Source organism: Heterodontus francisci, chromosome 23 (genome assembly GCF_036365525.1).
Source record: "Heterodontus francisci isolate sHetFra1 chromosome 23, sHetFra1.hap1, whole genome shotgun sequence".
Taxonomy (NCBI): domain Eukaryota; kingdom Metazoa; phylum Chordata; class Chondrichthyes; order Heterodontiformes; family Heterodontidae; genus Heterodontus; species Heterodontus francisci.
Genome location: NC_090393.1, coordinates 3,588,001 through 3,608,938, shown reverse-complemented (window position 1 = coordinate 3,608,938; position 20,938 = coordinate 3,588,001). Strand labels below are relative to the sequence as shown.

At 42.8% G+C, this 20,938-nt stretch overlaps 1 protein-coding gene across 11 annotated transcripts in view; it reads right to left on the bottom strand.

The window, feature by feature from the left end:
* The window catches only part of LOC137382536 (membrane-associated phosphatidylinositol transfer protein 2), a 512,884-nt gene that overhangs the window by 38,410 nt on the left and 453,536 nt on the right, over positions 1 to 20,938 (bottom strand). For all 11 annotated transcript variants that reach the window (XR_010977216.1, XM_068054553.1, XM_068054552.1 and 8 more), the window contains 3 exons: positions 6,434 to 6,553; positions 3,865 to 4,076; positions 917 to 1,092 (listed from right to left, as the gene is read on the bottom strand). Coding sequence is in view for 10 of the 11 variants with exons in the window: in XM_068054553.1 (XP_067910654.1) it covers positions 917 to 1,092; positions 3,865 to 4,076; positions 6,434 to 6,553 (508 nt within the window). In the remaining variant the exon portion in view is untranslated. The remainder of the gene's footprint in view (positions 1 to 916; positions 1,093 to 3,864; positions 4,077 to 6,433; positions 6,554 to 20,938) is intronic.

Genomic DNA, 20,938 nt, shown 5'->3' with positions numbered 1-20,938 from the left:
TACATTAATGATAATCCTACATTACAACAGCGACTACACTTCAAAAATGTTTCATTGACTGTAAAGCACTTTGGGACGTCCCACGGTTGTGAAAGGCACTATATAAATGCAAGTCGTTTCTTTTTTTCTTTTCAGTTTCTTTCTCAAACATGATGGGAAAAATCAGACAAAATATTTTAATACACTTGGGGTAATTTAGACTTTGTGAGATTAAAGTCAATGGAAATAAAATGGGGATAGATGTAAAACAGGTTGCCAATTTGTGATTGGCTATTTTACTGTTACAGTTAAAATGACCTCCATTAACATATCTCGGCTATTTGAACTGGATAGGATGCAGAGGATTAACTGGGGAATCAAGATCCAAAAACAGAGAGTTACATTAGATGTGCTAAAGTACTTGTTTTCACAGCGTCATCAACCCTGGAACAGAACGTGTACTGAATGTGGATTCGCTGCAGTGTTTCAAGAGAGAGCCGGACAAGATGCAGCAAGTGGAAGAGATCTCAAATTACAGAAACTGAGGGGTTAACTGGCCAGTGTTGCCAGTCATTGTAGTCTCCACAGTTTAATTATCTTTGGGGTCAGAGGGGAGTTCCCTAGAGGTTTTCTCCCATATTGGCCACAGTTTTTTTCTTGTATTTCCCAGGAGATTGCATGACTCAGGATGGTGCATTGCTGGATGGGACAGGCTGGACGGACCACTTGGTTTCCTGCCCTTTTTTGTATGTCTGTTACATTAAAGTGATGCAGAAACACTTCCTGAGCACAGTACAGAACAAGAAAGGCTGCAATGGATTTGACACCAAGAGACTTTCTCAACGGGGCACAGAATCAAGAAACAAACTTAGTTGGTAGACGATTTTTCAGCTTCACTCTAACAAACAGAGGGAAGTGGATCGCTCGAGCTACCCACCGTCCAAGTTGGGGATAACTGTCTTCCTCAATGCCAGCACCAGTCCCAAGGGGGAACCAAACAGAAAGAAGTCAGTCACTTCAAATTCAAACTTTCCAGGGCTTACTCCTTCCAGCATGGTTGAACTACTAGATCGCCTGGATCCAGGATCATTCCTTAACACACTAGAATGCAAACTAAAAGACAAAACACGAGTATTTATATTAGTGTTCTTTTTAAAAAAATAAATTTCCTGTAAATATTACACCACAGCTTGTCAATCTGCTGACCTATTAAAGGGAATGTATGTTTTAAGGAAACAGCAACAGGTAGCATTGCTACAGGCAGTGCTGGGAAATCAGGCCCATTCTGCCCTTTAATAGATCTCACAGTCTCAATAATTGCCTTGCCTACCCTAGGTGTAGGTGAACACAAAGACACAGCAAGGCCAGCAAACAGCAGCAAATTACTCAGAGTGGAAACAAATGAAAAACCCAGATCACAATAAACCACATGAGGCAGGAGAAGTGCTTTTGTTAACTGTGAACTGAGGTCAAGTCTGAAGATTTGAATCGAGCACAAAATCTAATCAAAAATTAAATGTAAAGATCACAGTCTTTAAATCAATTACATGTACTGATACTGAAGACCAACACTGTGCAGCAAACCCTGGCATTACAAAATAGTCGGGAATCAAACTAACCTTAAACTTCAATATACAATAAACCAACTCTACCACAAAATAATTTTTGCTTGTACTTCTGAGGCAGCGAAGTTTAAAATCTTTAACAAGTGGTTGACTCTTAAATGCCCTCTGAAATGGCCTAGCAAGCCACTCAGTTCAAGGGCAATTAGGGATGGGCAATAAATGCTGGCCTAACCAGAGACGTCCACATCCCACAAATAAATAAAAAAAACCATACAGAACTGTTATCTATTCAAACTATTATTTTCAAATTCTAGCACATGGAAAAACACAATTGTAAAAGCAAAACATCTTAATAACTATCTTACTAGACAGGAATCAGTAGTGATGACCATTTTTGTCCTGTCTGAATCTATGTTAAGGTGCTATATAAACACAAATTATTGTTTTTTTTAATACATGAATTTTCAGTGCCATTGCTGAACCCCTCATCCATGCCTCTACACTTGACTATTCCAATGTACACTTGGCCAGTCTCCCAAGTTCTATGCAAACTTGAGCTCATCCAAAACTCTGCTGCCTTTACTCACTCCAAGTCCCCTTCACCCATCACACTTGTAGTCACTGACCTGCATTGGTTCCTGGTCCAGCAACGCCTCGATTTTAAAATTCTTATCCTTGTTCTCAAATCCCTCCATGGCCTCACCGCTCCCTGTCTCTAAAACCTCCTGCAGCCCCACAACCCTCCGAGATATTTACGCTCCTCCAACTCTGGCCTTTTGAGCATCCCTAATTTTATCAATGGTGACCATGCCATCAGCTGTCAAGGTCCTAAACTCTGGAGTTCCTTTCCTAAACCTCTCTGCCTTTATATCTCTCCATCCTCCTTTAAGTCACTCCTTAACATCTACCTTGTGACCAAGCTTTTGGTCATTCTTTTATTCATTCTCGGGATGTGGCAGTTGCTGGCAAGGCCAGCATTTACTGCCCATCCTAATTTCCCTTGAGAAGGTAGCAGTGAGCTGCTTTTGTGAACACAACTGAGAATCTGTCCTAATTTCTTGTTACGTGGCTCAGTGTCAGTTTTTTTGATAACACCCCTGTGCAGCACCTTGGGGTGTTTTACTATGTTAAAGGTGCTACATGAATACAAGTTGTCGTTTATTATTCCAGTAAACCTGTTCAACCAATACCTTGTCCAATCGGGTTGAACTGTAAATAGGCTAATCTGAACAGGTACTTTGTATGGAGATGTTTTGTGAATTCCCCATTCCACCTATTTCCTTTTTTAGATTCTTCGCTGAACTATGTACCAAAGAGAGAAAGTAAACTGAGCTCAGCTGCCTGTGGAATCTTGTTACAGGTCGAGTTTGATTACCTAGAGAAGAAACACTTGTCCAGCAGAGCCCCAGTGGTACAGTGGCTATTGGGGGTGGGGGGGGGGGAAATGGAAGGAGTCATGATTACCCAATCATTTGAGCTCGGACAATGCGGCTTTAGGAGTATTGCCGCCATTTCACTCCCAGGAACCTCTGTCACCTGTCTTCATCTCCAGGTTCAGCCAGCGAATCTGTGTAGTCGCTGGTTCAAACATTGGACCAAGTAAGTCGCATTCCCAGTCCCCTTCCTTACTCCAAGCTGGCCAAATCTTGAGTGCAACACACCTGCTGTCGGCCAAACCGAACTCCACCACCACTCCATAAGAACGCAAGAAATAGAAGCAAGAGTCGGCCAAAAGACCCTTCGAACCAGTTCCGCCACTCAATAAAATCATGGCTGATCTTCTAACTCAACTCTACCTTCCCGCATTATCCCCACATCCCTTGATACCCTTAGTACCCAAAAATATATCGACCTCCGTCTTGAATATACTCAGCGACTGAGCATCCCCAGCTTCCTGGGGTAGAGAATTCCTAAGATTCACAGCCTGAGTGAAGAAATTTCTCCTCATCTCAGTCCTAAATGGCCGACCCCTTATTCTAAGTCTAAGTCTGTGACCGCTCCCCCCCCATCCTAGTTCTAGATTCCCCAGCTAAGGGAAATATTCTCTCAGCATATACCCTGTCAAGCCCCTTAAGAATTTTGTTAAAATCACCTCTAATTCTTTTAAACCCCAGGGAATATCGGCCTTGTCTACTCAATCTCTCCTCGTTGGACAATCCCCTCATCCCAGGAATCGGTTTAGTGATCTTTCAATGCACTCCCTCTAGGGAAAGTATATATCTTTCCTTCGGTAGAGAGCAATAAGAGGCTGTCATGTTGATATTTTAACACATTTTGCCCCAAGTTAGTTCATGTTTGGTTGGATCGTTTAAGCTCTTACCTTGAAAGAAAAGCCTGGTGGTGTTTAATTGTGTCCAGCTCATACGTCGAAGAATCACTTCTCTTTCTTGGCAGCTGCTTATTTGGATTATCCATGCTGCTTCCAGGAATGTCAATGTTGCTTCTACTGAGATGCCTGCTGGTTTCCAGGTTGGAAGCACATGAGACACAGCTGTTGTTCACAACTATACCAGGAGATAATAGATCATTGTCCTGTAAATCAATTACAGTACACAGGCAATTGGTAACTGCTCCCAGCAGAAAAGCCTACCGAAAAAGTGACTGTAAAATTGCACATTATTCAAGCAGCTCTAAGCCCTGCTGTCTTCACTGTGATTGATGATTACTGTTGCTTAATAATGTTCAACTAGTTGGGAGCTTCAAAGAGGTGGCAGCAATGTTATACCTTAGCCAAATATTCTAGTTACACTTAAACTGCTTTTACATTAGACAAGACTCACAACAATGCCACTGGTTCCCAGAATCAGGTCTCATGCAACTGGTGATTGCAAAAACTGTACCTCAGTTTCCCTGTTTCCTTGGGGCACGATTGTTTTCACAGATTTACACCCACTTTAAGTTTGGGTGTACGCAAATGAGATTTGGAAGCTATGAGGCATAACTTGACGTCGGAAAAATGGGCGCAACATCAGATGCATTTTCAATCTAACCTCCGGGTTTGGCCCAGGGAAGCCCTTTGAGATCTCTGTGCTCCTCCAACTCTGACATTTTGCACATTCATGATTTCCTTTGCTGTACCATTGGCAGCCGAGCCTTCAGCTGCCTGGGCCCTAAACTCTGGAATTCCCTCTCTAAACCACTCCACCTCCTTTAGGATGTTCCTTAAAACCTACCTCTTCCTGACACTTATGTGGTTCGGTGTCAAATTCTGTTTGATTTACTCTGTGAAGCATCTTGGGACAGTAAAGGCATGACATATATTCAAGTTGTTGCTGTTGACTATGGTCTTTCAGTAGCAGTGCTGTTCCTAATGTCAACACTACACAAAAGAGCAAAAACTGGGTTCTCACACTCAACACCCAATTTCCTAGTGAGTTTCCATTCTTTGCCATATTATCAGAGAGGGGAAGGTATACTTCACAGGATGATGGGGGAGGTCAGAGTGTTATGACCTCAGTAGAGACCGTTAACTTTAAAATAAGAGATATGAACTCCCAGACCGACTAAAGAATTACACAAGATTTCACTTTTTAAGACTTTTACTATAACAGCGGAACTAAAAATGAACATTAACTAAATAGTACTTACAGGTAGCTAATACATTAAGTTACAGAGAAAGGTATTTCCCATTAACTTATTAACACGCTCAAAAACCCCACACCACACTTATACATTACATAGTGCACTCATCAAAAAGATATCCTTGCAGTTAAAAGTCTCAAACTCCTCCCAGCTGCAATGGGTGGATCTCCCAGTGTCCTCCTCAAAGCCAATGTCCTCTTCACTCACTTCTTCTGAGCACATTCGACTGGATTCTATTAATAAGGCAACTTCTGATGACCCCAATGGTCTTTTCTCCTCTGCAAACCCTGACTTTCGAATCGGGTTCAAATCTTAGCAGCTTTTTGCTGTATCGGTGATCAGAGAGCAGCTGTTTCCACAGAATCAGCTGACTGACCTCTCTCTCTCTCTCCTTAAGCTGCGCAACTGACTGCTGGTCTTCGTTTCTTCCTTTCAACCTCCAGACCTGGGAAAGCTTCTTGAATTTAACCAGATCAAAAGTCAATAGTTGTACGCCTTTGACAATTCTCAGAGACCATAAGTCTGACCCGGGCAAAACTATCTGGGCCTTCCTTTGTTTCCAGGAGTTAGAAATTGCAACTCAAATCTGCATTTTAGAACCCCTGGCTCCCTGTTTACAATCTGACAGTCTGGGAGAGCAAAATCTATTATCTTTTAGGCGTTATAGTCCTGCCCCCCCCCACTTTCAAAAGGGTCTTTACTCTGGCTTCCTTGTTCACATGGTAACCAAGACTCTTGGCTTGTCTCTGAGCAGATTTTGTGCAAGGCCACATGTTTCCTCCGAATGTACATTTTACACTGCATTAAAGATCATAGTTTTTTAAAAACATAACCATACTACACAGTCCAGTGAACATATCAAGGAGGCAAACACCCAAGTTGTAGTCAAGCACATCCCAGTAGCCAAATTAAGTGGAGCCTTGGTAGAGTTCATGCCCTATAAGCTCGGGACTGGTGTGTAACGCAGGAAGACGAAGAGTAAAAGAAAATCGAAAGATGAGGACAGATTTGAAAGGGATCCTGATGATGACATTCACTATTTAAATTCACACAAACAAAAACAGTATGACAACCACACCTAGCAAGAATGAATAGAAAGTATAACCAGATTATTATTTTAAGCAATATGAAGTTATTTGGTTTTTACTCTATTATCGAAAAGTCAACTCAAGATATGATTGAGGAAAAATAGACAGAAGCAAAGAATACGATTCCCAAAGCATAGGCAAGGAACCCATGTGATAAAGAAATCTAACTTATTCACCATAAAACAATGGAAGCAAGACAGCACCTGGTTTGTCCATTACCTGCACACTCACAACACTGCCTCTCCTGCTGCTGTTCTGGCTCTCGGAAACAGTCTGATTACTGAAGCAGAGCGCATCAAATCCTAGGATTCCACCAACACAGTCTCCGATCAAACATACCTGCAGCGGGAGAGACAACACTAAATATACAATGAAAACTGGCATGTTCATCCTTAAACTATAATACTTTTCTTATACCATAACACTCCTAGAAGCTGTGTTTATAGATTGGAAAATGCACACTATGCACCATGATATTTAGGTTTTTTAAAGGTTCGGGTACACATGATTGCATGTTCGTTAAGAAGAATCAACAGGGTTAGCATATTCTACTTTTGCACAAAATGACTGTTATGACCAAGGCGGGAGGAGTGCACTGTTTATTCTAGTTCCACACCTCCATGGGTCACAACATATATTTAAATTTTTTCCTATTTACCGATTAGGTCAATCATAGACTCTATTTTTATCCCAGAATAAAACATGCCAACTAGGTTTCTTTAATAAACAACAAAGTTATCAGTTTATTATAAAACAAGTCTTAACCAGTAATGAAGTAAAGCATAAACACACAGATTGAAAAATTAAAGTTCCCTCTTTACCTTAACCCCTCACACTCACACATACATACACAGGTTAACTGGAAAAACAAAAGGGATTTTTGTTTTTAGAGGTCTATTACAAACAAAAAATACTTGGACTGAATACATTCTCATTCTTGAAGAAACACCAGATGAGACATGTTGTGTTCCAAAACCGGCATACCATCTGGCCTCTGAGTACACGTTGACAGGTCACTGGGATCTTTTAGAATAATTCTTTACAAGCGGCATTGAGATTAATTTAGTAGGCTTTTCTTCAAAGACAGGAGATGAGATGCATTGACACAGTGGACTTCTCAGGGTCTTCTAGAGAGGTACTGGAAAGCTGAGCTGGTTTGCAGTCTTCTCTTCTTCCTTGGGAATTCTCTTCTCTCCTTGGAAGTTCTCTTCCTTTTTATATAGTTCAACCCTAACTCAAAACAATTCAAAAAGGAAACAGACAACAGGAGGTCAACCTTTTGACCTCCATCAATCTTGACCCGGCATTTCTTTGTAAACAACTTCTCCAGATGTCCAAAGTGCTCTTTGTTTATTGAGCTGGAAGTCAGGTGGTTTCCCGGAAAGGCTTGTCGTTGCTGCTGGAAGTCAAGTGGTTTCCCAGAAAGGCTTATTTTCCTCACAAGACCTCTCAGTGCCTCTTTTTAAAAATACTTCCGAGGACTATTTTTCAAAGTCAACTGGTCTTTACATGATGCCCTTTGAAAACCCCAAAGTTTAACATTTCTCTAATCTTTCAAAAATGAATCCTCAAAAAATATATTTAACAAAATACAGAGGCACTTTCATAACACCTCCATCCTTGGAGGAATTAAATGCCAATTTTAAATGCGTTTCATTACAAAGTGTGGAAAAAATAGAAGATGAAAGATTTGAACACACACTTTCACACTCATACTCATTCACTCTTTTCTTGTAGCTAATACAGTTCTGCTTTGTACCATCTTTGCACTTAGACAACTCAAAGCAAAGTTAGATTCTAGATAAAGCATCTGCAATCACATTATTTTGTCCCGCAATGTGGATAATCTTTAAGTGATAGGGCTGCAATAGTAAACTCCATCAGAATAGTCTGGCATTCTGGTTTTTGAATTTTTTCACAAAGGCTAGGGGGTTATGATCAGTATAAACCAGTCTCTCTCAGTAGTCTTGGTGGACATAGACCTCAAAATGCTTAAGAGCCAATAATAGACCTAGAGTTTCCTTTTCCACTGTTGAATATCTTTTTTGGTGTCAATTTAGTTTTTTGGAAAAGTATCTCACTGGCCTTTCCATACCTGATTCATTGTCTTGTAACAGGACTGTACCCAGGTCACTAGCATCAATTATTACCTTGAAGGACATAGTGAAATTTGGAGCAGCCAACACTGGTTCATTAATCAAAATGGCTTTCAGCCCCTCAAAAGATGCTTGGCACTCCTCTGACCACACTAACTTGGTTTTCTTTTTCTGTTGTAAATCTGTGGAGTGGAGTAGCTATAGTACTGAAATTTGGTACAAACTTTCGGTAGAAACCACACATCACCAAAAACCTCATGATTTCTCATTTAGTCTTAGGGGCAGAGAACTCCACCAATGCCTGAACTTTCGCTGCTCTTGGCAACACTTGTCCTTGTCCTACTATATGCCAGAGGTAAGTCACAATTGCTTTCGTAAATTCACTTTTGGCAAGGTTTATTACTAAATCAGCCGATTGCAATTTTCTAACCAGAGCTTCTAGTTGTTCCAAGTGGTCCTTCCAAGTGCCACTGTATACCAACACATCATCAAGGTAAACTACACAGTTAGGAACACTGGTCACCATTTGGTCTCTGAAAGGTTGCTGGGGCATTTTTTTTAGCCCGAATGGCATCACTCGCCATTGAAAAAGACTGTCTGGTGTGACAAAGGCCGATATTTCTTTTGCTCGGGGTGTTAAAGGAACTTGCCAGTATGCCTTTAACAAAACTATCTTTGCCCACTCTGTCAATACAGTCTTCCTAACGAGGAATTGGGCAGGAGTCTGCCTTTGTTACTACATTAACTTTTCTGTAGTCTATACAGAGTCTAGTTGAACCATCAGGTTTAGGCATTAATGCTACTGGTGAACTCCAGCTGCTTTGACTGGGTTCTATTAGGCAGTTTTCCAACATGTATTGGATTTCTTCTTTTACCTGGGCCTGTTTCTCTGGACTTAAGCGATAAGGATGTTGTTTTATAGGAATGGATTCCCTTACATCCACATCGTGTGTGGCTAAGGTTGTACATCCTGGCTTAACTCTAAAGACTCTTTTAAATGCTATGAGTAGCCTTGTTAGGTCTTCTCATTGTTCCGCATCTAAATATGAAAGCATAGTGTCAATTCTCCCTAACAATTTAGTATTAGCTAATTGGATAGTAGGAAGTTCAAGTTGAGAATTGTCTAGGCCTCCTTCTGCCTCATGCTTATTATCCCTTTCATCCTTCACTGTCCCTACTACCTGACATACCTCTGCCTGCTTATCCTCCTCCCGGTGGTGATATTGTTATATTGATATGACACCGCTAATTCTTTTTACGGTGATCTGGGGTGTCAAATAATTTACTTTACCAATTCTCTTGACCACTTTATATGGACCACTGAACCGTGCTTTCAATGCTTCACCCTGTAAAGGCAGTAATACTAACACATTATCCCCTGATTGAAATGTTTGGGTCTTGGTATGCTTGTTTGCCCATTTCTTCACAGTTGTTTGGGAAGCTTTAAGGTGTTCCAGTCACTTTGTAATCTCTCATGAGCCGTTCCCGGAATACGGATACATAACCTAACACAGAAGATTCATCCCCCTGTTCTAAAAACCTTTTTTAAATTAGTTTTAGATACCTCTTATCTCATGTCCATAAATTAATTCAAAAGGACTAAAACCGGTAGATTCATTTGGTGAATCCCTAGTGGCAAACAAAAGAAATTCTAGTCCTTTATCCCAATCATGGGGATATTCATGACAGTATGCCCTAATCATCATTTTGAGGGTCTGATGGTACCTTTCTAAAGCTCCTTGTGTCTGTGGGTGGTATGCTGAAGACTTTAACTGTGTTCTATCCAAATTCTATCCAAACTCTTGCTCCTATTTTCTATAGTTTCTATAGCTCTTGGGTTTAAAGGGATCAAAGGATATGGGGCGAAAGCGGGAACAGGTTACTGAGTTGGATGATCAGCCATGATCATAATGAATGGCGCAGCAGGCTCAAAGGTCCGAATGGCCTACTCCTGCTCCTATTTTCTACGTTTCTATTACCCAAAACTTCCTAAAAAATTTTAGACATAAAATTAGAACCTTGAATCTCAATCGGTAATCCACATTGAGTGAAAAACTGGGTTAACTTCTCTACCACTACCTTAGCAGAAATTGTTAATCAAGGGAATGGCCTCTGGGAACCGAGTAGCCATATCCATGATAGTGAGTATATATTGGTGTCCCGCCTTAGTTTTCGGCAAAGGTCCTACACAGTCTACCCTACTAAATGATTTCCCAAAAACTGGTATGGGAATTAGAGGTGCCAGTTTTATGGCAGGTTGCGATTTTCCCACAACCTGACACGTATGGCACGTTTTACAAAACTGCGCGATGTCCTTGGAAAGACTTGGCCAGCCAAAATGTTGACTTATACGTGATTTGGTCTTCCGGATCCCCACACCTCCCGCTATAGGAATTTCATGTGCTGTCCTTAATAGGTCCCGGCGATACTTTGGCGGCACCACTATTTGATGAACTACCGTCCATTCTTCATCCGCAGGTCTGTGAGGAGGTCTCTACTTCCTCATCAGAATCCCATCTTTAATATAATAGTCTTCTGGAACTCCTTTTGCCTCCGTTTCTGTTAGAGCTGATTGTGGCACTTTACTTATCTCTGGATCAGCTTGCTGAGCCTTGATCAGAGAAGACTTATTAAACACTTTCTTTGGATTATCCAAATCCTCAAAGAATGTTTCAGATACTCGACTATCTGTCTGTGGTGACAATTTTACCTCCGGCAATGGAATTGTTTAGCCATTGCTTGGGTTACTACACATGAAGGAAAAATTCCTGGAACCTTTTCCTGCAACTGTTCTGTCTCCTTAACTTCACTTGGTTTTTTTCACGACTACCGGAGAAACTAGTACCTTCGCTCTGGTCAAATCATTCCCCAGGAGTAAGTCAACTCTGTCTACTGGCAAACTATGAACAACTCCTACAGTTACCTTTCTAGATATTAGGTCACACTGTAGGTGCACCCGATACAAAGGTACAGGTATATACTCTCCGCCAATACCATTCACTAAAACTTTAGTGTTCAGTGTGCTCTCTGGTGGAAATGTTATGCCTATCCCCAGCAAAAGAGGTTAGGTGGCTCCTGTATCCCTAAGTATAACTATAGGTTTGCCTGCCTCACTTGAGGGATAAGGAGTTACTTTTCCTTTCAACAAGAATTCCCTATAACTCTCAGCTATCTTATTCACAACCCCTGCACTGGTTTTTGTACTTGGCCTTACAGCTGCCATCAAAGCTACAGCCTGATCTGCTACACTGTCCAGTCAGGGCCCCTTTCTCTGCATTGACTTTGTGTACCCCAATAAGTCTCATGGTTTTACCAAACAACTTCCAGCATTCTGCACGAAGATGTCCCAGCTTGTGAAAATGCTCACATATAGGCTTGTGGACCTTACTTCCACCCACAGCATCTTTCTTTCTGGCCTGAGGAGGAGATCCTGGGGCATTCCCAGCTGTCCCTTCCTGTCCCCGGCTACTCGCCTTCCTTTCACCCTCCCACCTTCTATCCTTCTTCGGTTTGTGGGGGTGATGGACAAAGAGTTTGGGCTTACAAACAAGCTCATAATCATCAGCAATTTCCACTGCCTGTCTGGCCATTGAAACCTTTTGGTTCTCTACATGGGTTCTTACCAATAGAGGGAGTGAATTTTTAAATTCTTCCAAGAGAATTAGTTCCCTAAGATTCTCATATGTGGCCTCCATCTTTAGTGCCCGCATCCAACGATCAAAATTAATTTGCTTTACCCTCTCAAATTCTATATAAAGTCTGTCCAGACAGTCTCCAGAGGTTCCGAAATTTCTGATGTACGCTTCAGGGACTAACTCATATGCAGTGAGAATAGCTTTTTTTGCCATCTCATAATCTGCAGATGCCTTCTCAGAAAGCATGGCAGAAATTTCATGAGTTCTGCCGATCAAGCTGCTTTGCCTAAGCAGTGTCCAGCTTTCCTTTGGCCATTTCATCTGTTTGGCTATCTTTTCAAAAGAAATGAAAAATGCCTCTATGTCCCTTTCCTCAAACTTAGGGAGGGCTTGCACAAATTTAAACAGCTCTCCACTGGGTCCTGAGCTGGAATCAGATCTTTCCACACCAGAATTCTCCTTGGAGTCAAGACCACGTACAATTGTAAGTGGGGTAATAATAATTGAAAAAGGAAAAATAAAAAGAACCAGGTTTCTTGTGTAATATGGTTTACACCACTGGAATGTATTTAACAGTTGCTGCAACTTTTCTGAGGATGGAGGATGTATACATGAGTAATTTAAGGAACTTAACTAAGGTTATGCTAATAGCATTGGCAGCAAAATTGGGATTACAGTTTGTCTTAGTTCCATCTTTTTTTAATTTGAATTCATTTTCTTCTCTTTCTCTTTCCTGTTCCTCAAGTTTAAGTTTCTTCATTGTCAATTCTCTTTCAAGTTCAAGTTTTTTCAATTCTATTTCCTCCTTTTTCTGTTCAAGCTCAAGCTGCTTCTGCTATCACTGAATTTTGGTTAATTCAACTGCACACCCCTCTGGTTTGCTTTCTTCATCTTCCAATTGCAAATGTTGTGCTGTTACTTCAATTATGTATGCTTTCTTAGCTCCCTGTTTTAACTCTAACCCCAGTTTTGCTGCCAACGCTATTAGCTTAACCTTGGTTAAGTTCCTCAAATCACTCAGGGATACATCCTCCTTCCCCAGAAAAGTCGCAGCAACTGTTGAAGACATTCTGGTGGCGGGAGGAATGCACTGTTTATTCTAGTTCCACTTCTCCGTTGTTCACAAAATATATTTAAATTTTTTCCCATTTACTGATACGGTCAATCATAGACTCTATTTTTATCCCAGAATAAAACACACTAACCAGGTTTCTTTAATAAACAACAAAATTATCAGTTTATTATAAAACAAGTCTTAACCAGTAATGAAGTAAAGCATAAACACACAGATTGAAATATCAAAGTTCCCTTTTTACCTTAGCCCCTCACACTCATACACACATACACAGGTGAACCAGAAAAAAAAGGGATTTTTGTTGAGAACTGTATCAAAGACAAAAAAAGCAGTTGGGCTTAATACTTGCTCATTCGTGAAGAAACAGCAGATGAGATATGTTGTGTTCCAAAACAGGCATACAGTCTGACCTCCGAGCACACGTAGACGGGTTACTGGAATCTTTTAGAACAGTTCTTTTCAGGCGGCGTTGAGAATTAGATCCAAGGAAGAGGCATATAAATTCGCCAGAAAAAACAACAGACCTGAGGATTGGGAGCAGTTTAGAATTCAGCAAAGGAGGACCAAGGGATTGATTAAGAAGGAGAAAATAGAGTACCAGAGCAACCTTGCGGGGAACATAAAAACTGACTGTAAAAGTTTCTATAGGTATGTGAAGAGAAAAAGATTAGTGAAGACAAAAGTTAGGTCCCTTACAGTCAGAAACAGGGGAATTTATTATGGGGAACAAAGAAATGGCTAACCAACTAAATGCATTCTTTGGTTCTGTCTTCACAAAGGAGGACACAAATATCATACCAGAAATGTTGGGGAACACAGGGTTTGGTGAGAGAGAAGAACTGAAGGAAATCAGTTTTAGTAGAGAAATGGTGTTGGGGAAATTGATGGGATTGAAGGCCGATAAATCCCCAGGGCCTGATGGTCTGCATCCCAGAATACTTAAGGAAGTGGCCCTATAAATAGTGGATGCATTGGTGGTCATCTTCCAAGATTCTATAGACTCTGGAACAGTTCCTACAGATTGCAGGGTAGCTAATGTAACCCCACTATTTAAAAAGGGAGGTAGAGAGAAAGCAGGGAATTATAGACCAGTCAGCCTGACGTCGGTAGTGGGGAAAATTCGAGAGTCCATTATCAAAGATTTTACACCAGAGCACTTGGAGAACAGTGGTAGAATTGGACAGAGTCAGCATGGATTTACGAAAGGGAAATCATGCTAGACACATCTACTAGAATTCTTCGAGGATGTAACTAGTAGAGTAGATGAGGGGGAGCCAGTGGATGTGATTTATTTGGACTTTCAGAAGGCTTGCGACAAAGTCCCACATGTAAAATTAAAGCACATGGGATTGGGGGTAGTGTATTGCGATGGATAGAAAATTGGTTGGCGGACAGGAAACAAAGAGTAGGGATAAATGGGTCTTTTTCCGAATGGCAGGCAGTGACTAGTGGAGTACCGCAGGGATTGGTGCTAGGACCCCAGCTATTCACAATATATATTAATGATTTAATGAGGGGACGAAATGTAATATCTCCAAATTTGCAGATGACACAAAACTGGGTGGGAGGGTGAGTTGTGAGGAGGATGCAGCGAGACTTCAGGGTGATTTGGACAAGTTGAGTGAGCGGGCTAATGCATGACAGATGCAGTATAAGGTGGATAAATGTGAGGTTATCCACTTTGTTAGCAAAAACAGGAAGGCAGATTATTATCTGAATTGCTGTAAACTGAGAGAGGGGAATATTCAACGAGACCTGGGTGTTCTCGTACACCAGTCGCTGAAGGTAAGCATGCAGGTGCAACAGGCGGTAAAAAAGGCAAATGGTATGTTGGCCTTCATAGCGAGAGGATTCGAGTACAGGAGCAGGGATCTCTTGCTGCAATTATGAAGGGCTTTGGTGAGGCCACACCTGAAATATTGTGTGCAGTTTTGGTCTCCTTATCTGAGGAAGGGAGTGCAGCAAAGATTTACCAGACTGATTCCTGGGATGGCGGGATTGACATATGAGGAGAGATTGAGTCGGTTAGGATTATATTTGCTGGAGTTCAGAAGAGTGAGGGGGGATCTCATAGAAACCTATAAAATTCTAACAGGACTTGACAGGGTAGATGCAGGAAGGATGTTCCCGATGGTGGGGGAGTCCAGAACCAGGGGTCATAGTCTAAGGATACGGGGTAAAACTTTCAGGACTGTGATGAGGAGAAATTTCTTCACCCAGAGAGTGGTGAACCTGTGGAATTCGCTACCACAAAAAGTAGTTGAGGCCAAAACATTGTATGTTTTCAAGGAGTTAGATATAGCTCTTGGGTTTCATCAGGGAACTCCTCTTTGCTGACGATGCTGCTTTAACATCTCACACTGAAGAGTGTCTGCAGAGTCTCATCGACAGGTTTGCGGCTGCCTGTAATGAATTTGGCCTAACCATCAGCCTCAAGAAAACGAACATCATGAGGCAGGACGTGAGAAATGCTCCATCCATCAATATTGGCGACCATGCTCTGGAAGTAGTTCAAGAGTTCACCTACCTAGGCTCAACTATCACCAGTAACCTGTCTCTAGATGCAGAAATCAACAAGCGCATGGGAAAGGCTTCTACTGCTATGTCCAGACTGGCCAAGAGAGTGTGGGAAAATGGCGCACTGACATGGAGCACAAAAGTCCAAGTGTATCAAGCCTGTGTCCTCAGTACCTTGCTCTATGGCAGCGAGGCCTGGACAACGTATGTCAGCCAAGAGCGAAGTCTCAATTCATTCCATCTTTGCTGCCTCCGGAGAATACTTGGCATCAGGTGGCAGGACCGTATCTCCAACACAGAAGTCCTCGAGGCGGCCAACATCCCCAGCTTATACACACTACTGAGTCAGCGGCGCTTGAGATGGCTTGGCCATGTGAGCCGCATGGAAGATGGCAGGATCCCCAAAGACACATTGTACAGCGAGCTCGCCACTGGTATCAGACCCACCGGCCGTCCATGTCTCCGCTTTAAAGACGTCTGCAAACGCGACATGAAGTCCTGTGACATTGATCACAAGACGTGGGAGTCAGTTGCCAGCATTCGCCAGAGCTGGCGGGCAGCCATAAAGGTGGGGCTAAAGTGTGGCGAGTCGAAGAGACTTAGCAGTTGGCAGGAAAAAAGACAGAGGCGCAAGGAGAGAGCCAACTGTGTAACAGCCCCGACAAACAAATTTTTCTGCAGCACCTGTGGAAGAGTCTGTCACTCTAGAATTGGCCTTTATAGCCACTCCAGGCGCTGCTCCATACACCACTGACCACCTCCAGGCGCTTACCCATTGTCTCTCGAGACAAGGAGGCCAAAGAAGGAAGAGATATAGCTCTTGGGTTTAAAGGGACTAAAGGATATGGGGCAAAAGCGGGAACAGGTTACTGAGTTGGATGATAAGCCATGATCATAATGAATGGCGGGGCAGTTCCGAAGAGCCAAATTGCCTACTCCTGCTCCTATTTTCTATGTTTCTATGTCTATGTCTCCATTAATTTAGCAGGCTTTTCTTCAAAGACAGGAGACGAGATGAGTTGATACAGTGGACTTCTCAGGGTCTTTTAGAGAGGTGCTGGAAAGCTGAGCTGGGTTGTGGTCTTCTCTCCTTCCTTGGGAATTCTCTTCTCTGCTTGGAAGTTCTCTTCCTTTTTATACAGTTCAATCCTAACTCAAAACAATTTAAAAGTGAAACCAACAACACGAGGTCAAGCTTTTGACCTCCATCAATCCTGACCCGGCATTTATTTGTAAACAACTTCTCCAGGTGTCCAAAGTTCTCTGCTGTTTATTGAGCTGGAAGCCAGGTGGTTTCCCGGAAAGGCTTGTTGTTGCTGCTGGAAGTCCAGTGGTTTCCCGGAAAGGCTTGCTTTCCTCACAAGACCGTTCAGTGCCCCTTCTAAAATACATTTCCAGGGACTGTTTTTCAAAGTCAACTGGCCTTTACATGACCCCCTTTGAAAACCCCAAAGTTTAACATTTCTTCAATCTTTCGAAATGAATCCTCAAAAAATATATTTAACAAAATACAAAGCCACTTTCGTAACGTGACAAAGTTGATTTATTTTCCATACAAGGAAATACGTTGCACTCCCCTCCCCATGTATTCAAAACACATTTGTTTCTACTATTTCATCATTACTTCAAGGTTTCCAACTCCCCAATATTCCAAAGAAATAGAAACAATTCTGTGGGAACGAGAGAGACTCACGGTTGGTGTGTTGCCTCCCAGGTGCCAGGGTACGTGATGTCTCCGATCGTGTTTTTGGGATCCTTAAGGGGGAGGGGGAGCACCCCCAAGTCGTGGTCCACATAGGCACCAACGACATAGGTAGGAAGAGAGATGGGGATTTAAGGCAGAAATTCAGGGAGCTAGGGTGGAAGCTTAGAGCGAGAACAACCAGAGTTGTTATCTCTGTGTTGTTGCCTGTGCCACGTGCTAGCGAAGAGAGGAATAGGGAGAGAGAGGAGTTGAACACGTGGCTGCAGGGATGGTGTAGGAGGGAGGGTTTTGGTTTCCTGGATAATTGGGGCTCTTTCTGGGGTAGGTGGGACCTCTACAAACAGGATGGTCTTCACCTGAACCAGAGGGGTACCAATATCCTGGGGGGGAGATTTGTTAGTGCTGTTCGGGGGGGTTTAAACTAAATCAGCAGGGGAATGGGAACCTAAATTGCAGTGCCAGTGTACAGGCTGTTGAGAGTAGTGAGGTAGGGGATAAGGTTACAGGGATGCAAGAGGGCACTGGCAAGCAAGAACTTGGTTTAAAGTGTGTCTACTTCAACGCCAGGAGCATCCGGAATAAGGTGGGTGAGCTTGCAGCATGGGTTGGTACCTGGGATCCTGATGTTGTGGCCATTTCGGAGACATGGGTAGAGCAGGGGCAGGAATGGATGTTGCAGGTTCCGGGATTTAGATGTTTCAGAAAGAACAGAGAAGAGGGTAAAAGAGGGGGGGGTGTGGCATTGTTAATCAAGGAAAGTATTACAGCGGCAGAAAGGACGTTTGAGGACTCGTCTACTGAGGTAGTATGGGCCGAGGTTAGAAACAGGAGAGGAGAGGTCACCCTGTTGGGAGTTTTCTATAGACCTCCGAATAGTTCCAGAGATGTAGAGGAAAGGATAGCGAAGATGATTCTCGACAGGAGCGAGAGTAACAGGGTAGTGGTTATGGGGGACTTTAACTTTCCAAATATTGACTGGAAATACTATAGTTCGAGTACTTTAGATGGGTCTGTTTTTGTCCAGTGTGTGCAGGAGGGTTTTCTGACACAGTATGTGGACAGGCCAACCAGGGGCGATGCCACATTGGATTTGGTACTGGGTAATGAACCCGGCCAGGTGTTCGATTTAGATGTAGGTGAGCACTTTGGCGATAGTGATCACAATTCGGTTAGGTTTACCTTAGCGATGGGCAGGGACAGGTATATACCGCAGGGCAAGAATTATAGCTGGGGGAAAGGAAATTATGACGCGATTAGGCAAGATTTAGGATGTGTAGGATGGGGAAGGAAACTGCAGGGGATGGGCACAAACGAAATGTGGAGCTTATTCAAGGAGCAGCTAATGCGTGTCCTTGATAAGTATGTACCTGTCAGGCAGCGAGGAAGTTGTCGAGCAAGGGAGCCGTGGTTTACTCAAGAAGTTGAAGCGCTTGTCAAGAGGAAGAGGGCGGCTTATGTTAGGATGAGACGTGAAGGCTCAGTTAGGGCGCTTGAGAGTTACAAGCTAGCCAGGAAGGATCTAAAGGGAGGGCTAAGAAGAGCAAGGAGAGGACACGAGAAGTCATTGGCGGATAGGATCAAAGAAAACCCTAAGGCTTTCTATAGGTATATCAGGAATAAACGAATGACTAGAGTTAGAACAGGGCCAATCAAGGATAGTAGTGGGAAGTTGTGTGCGGAATCAGAGGAGATAGGGGAAGCGTTAAATGAATATTTTTCGTCAGTATTTACAGTAGAGAAAGAAAATGTTGCCGAGGAGATTACTGAGATACAGCCTACTAGGCTAGATGGGATTGAGATTCACAAGGAGGAGGTGTTAGCAATTTTGGAAAGAGTGAAAATAGATAAGTCCCCTGGGCCAGATGGGATTTATCCTAGGATTCTCTGGGAAGCCAGGGAGGAGATTGCAGAGCCGTTGTTGTTGATCTTTAAGTCGTCATTGCCGACAGGAGTAGTGCCGGAGGACTGGAGGATAGCAAATGTTGTCCCCTTGTTCAAGAAGGGGAGTAGAGACAGCCCTGGTAATTATAGACCTGTGAGCCTTACTTCGGTTGTGGGTAAAATGTTGGAAAAGGTTATAAGAGACAGGATTTATAATCATCTTGAAAAGAATAAGTTCATTTGCGATAGTCAGCACGGTTTTGTGAAAGGTAGGTCGTGCCTCACAAACCTTATTGAGTTTTTCGAGAAGGTGACCAAACAGGTGGATGAGGGTAAAGCCGTGGATGTGGTGTATATGGATTTCAGTAAGGCGTTTGATAAGGTTCCCCACGGTAGGCTATTGCAGAAAATACGCAAGTATGGGGTTGAAGGTGATTTAGAGCTTTGGATCAGAAATTGGCTAGCTGAAAGAAGACAGAGGGTGGTGGTTGATGGCAAATGTTCATCCTGGAGTTTAGTTACTAGTGGTGTACCGCAAGGTTCTGTTTTGGGGCCACTGCTGTTTGTCATTTTTATAAACGACCTGGATGAGGGTGTAGAAGGGTGGGTTAGTAAATTTGCGGATGGCACGAAGGTCGGTGGAGTTGTGGATAGTGTCGAAGGGTGTTGTAGGGTACAGAGGGACATAGATAGGCTGCAGAGCTGGGCTGAGTGATGGCAAATGGAGTTTAATGCGGAGAAGTGTGAGGTGATTCACTTTGGAAGGAGTAACAGCAATGCAGAGTACTGGGCTAATGGGAAGATTCTTGGTAGTGTAGATGAGCAGAGAGATCTTGGTATCCAGGTACATAAATCCCTGAAAGTTGCTACCCAGGTTAATAGGGCTGTTAAGAAGGCATATGGTGTGTTAGCCTTTATTAGTAGGGGGATCGAGTTTCAGAGCCACGGGGTCATGATGCAGCTGTACAAAACTCTGGTGAGGCCGCACCTGGAGTATTGCGTGCAGTTCTGGTCACCGCATTATAGGAAGGATGTCGAAGCTTTGGAAAGGGTGCAGAGGAGATTTACTAGGATGTTGCCTGGTATGGAAGGAAGGTCTTACGAGGAAAGGCTGAGGGACTTGGGGTTGTTTTCGTTAGAGAGAAGGAGGAGGAGAGGTGACTTAATAGAGACATACAAGATAATCAGAGGGTTAGATAGGGTGGATAGTGAGAGTCTTTTTCCTCGGATGAGGATGGCAAACACGAGGGGACATAGCTTTAAGTTGAGGGGTGAAAGATATAGGACAGATGTCAGAGGTAGTTTCTTTACGCAGAGAGTAGTAGGGGCGTGGAACGCCCTGCCTGCAACAGTAGTAGACTCGCCAACTTTAAGGGCATTTAAGTGGTCATTGGATAGACATATGGATGTAAATGGAATAGTGTAGGTCAGATGATCGGCGCAACATCGAGGGCCGAAGGGCCTGTACTGCGCTGTAATATTCTAATTCTAATTCTAAAAGTAACCCTTTCCAGGTGTCAGGTGTAACAGTGACTTCAATAATACAAGCACTTCATTTGTTGTAACACGCTTTGGGACGTCTTAAGGTTGTGAATATAAACTTACATAAATGCAAGTTTGAATATTACCTTCATATGTCATGCAAATCAGGAAATGATTACTTTTAAACCTTTCCCCAATAAGTCTTGCTCTTCATTTGCTTAAAGGACAGTGAAACTCAACAGAGACAGATGCCAAATAAAACAGCCAGCTCCCAATGTCTTATGCATTCATCTGTCCCTTGTCCTGTAAAAAGCTTTCTGGTGACTGTGTTAT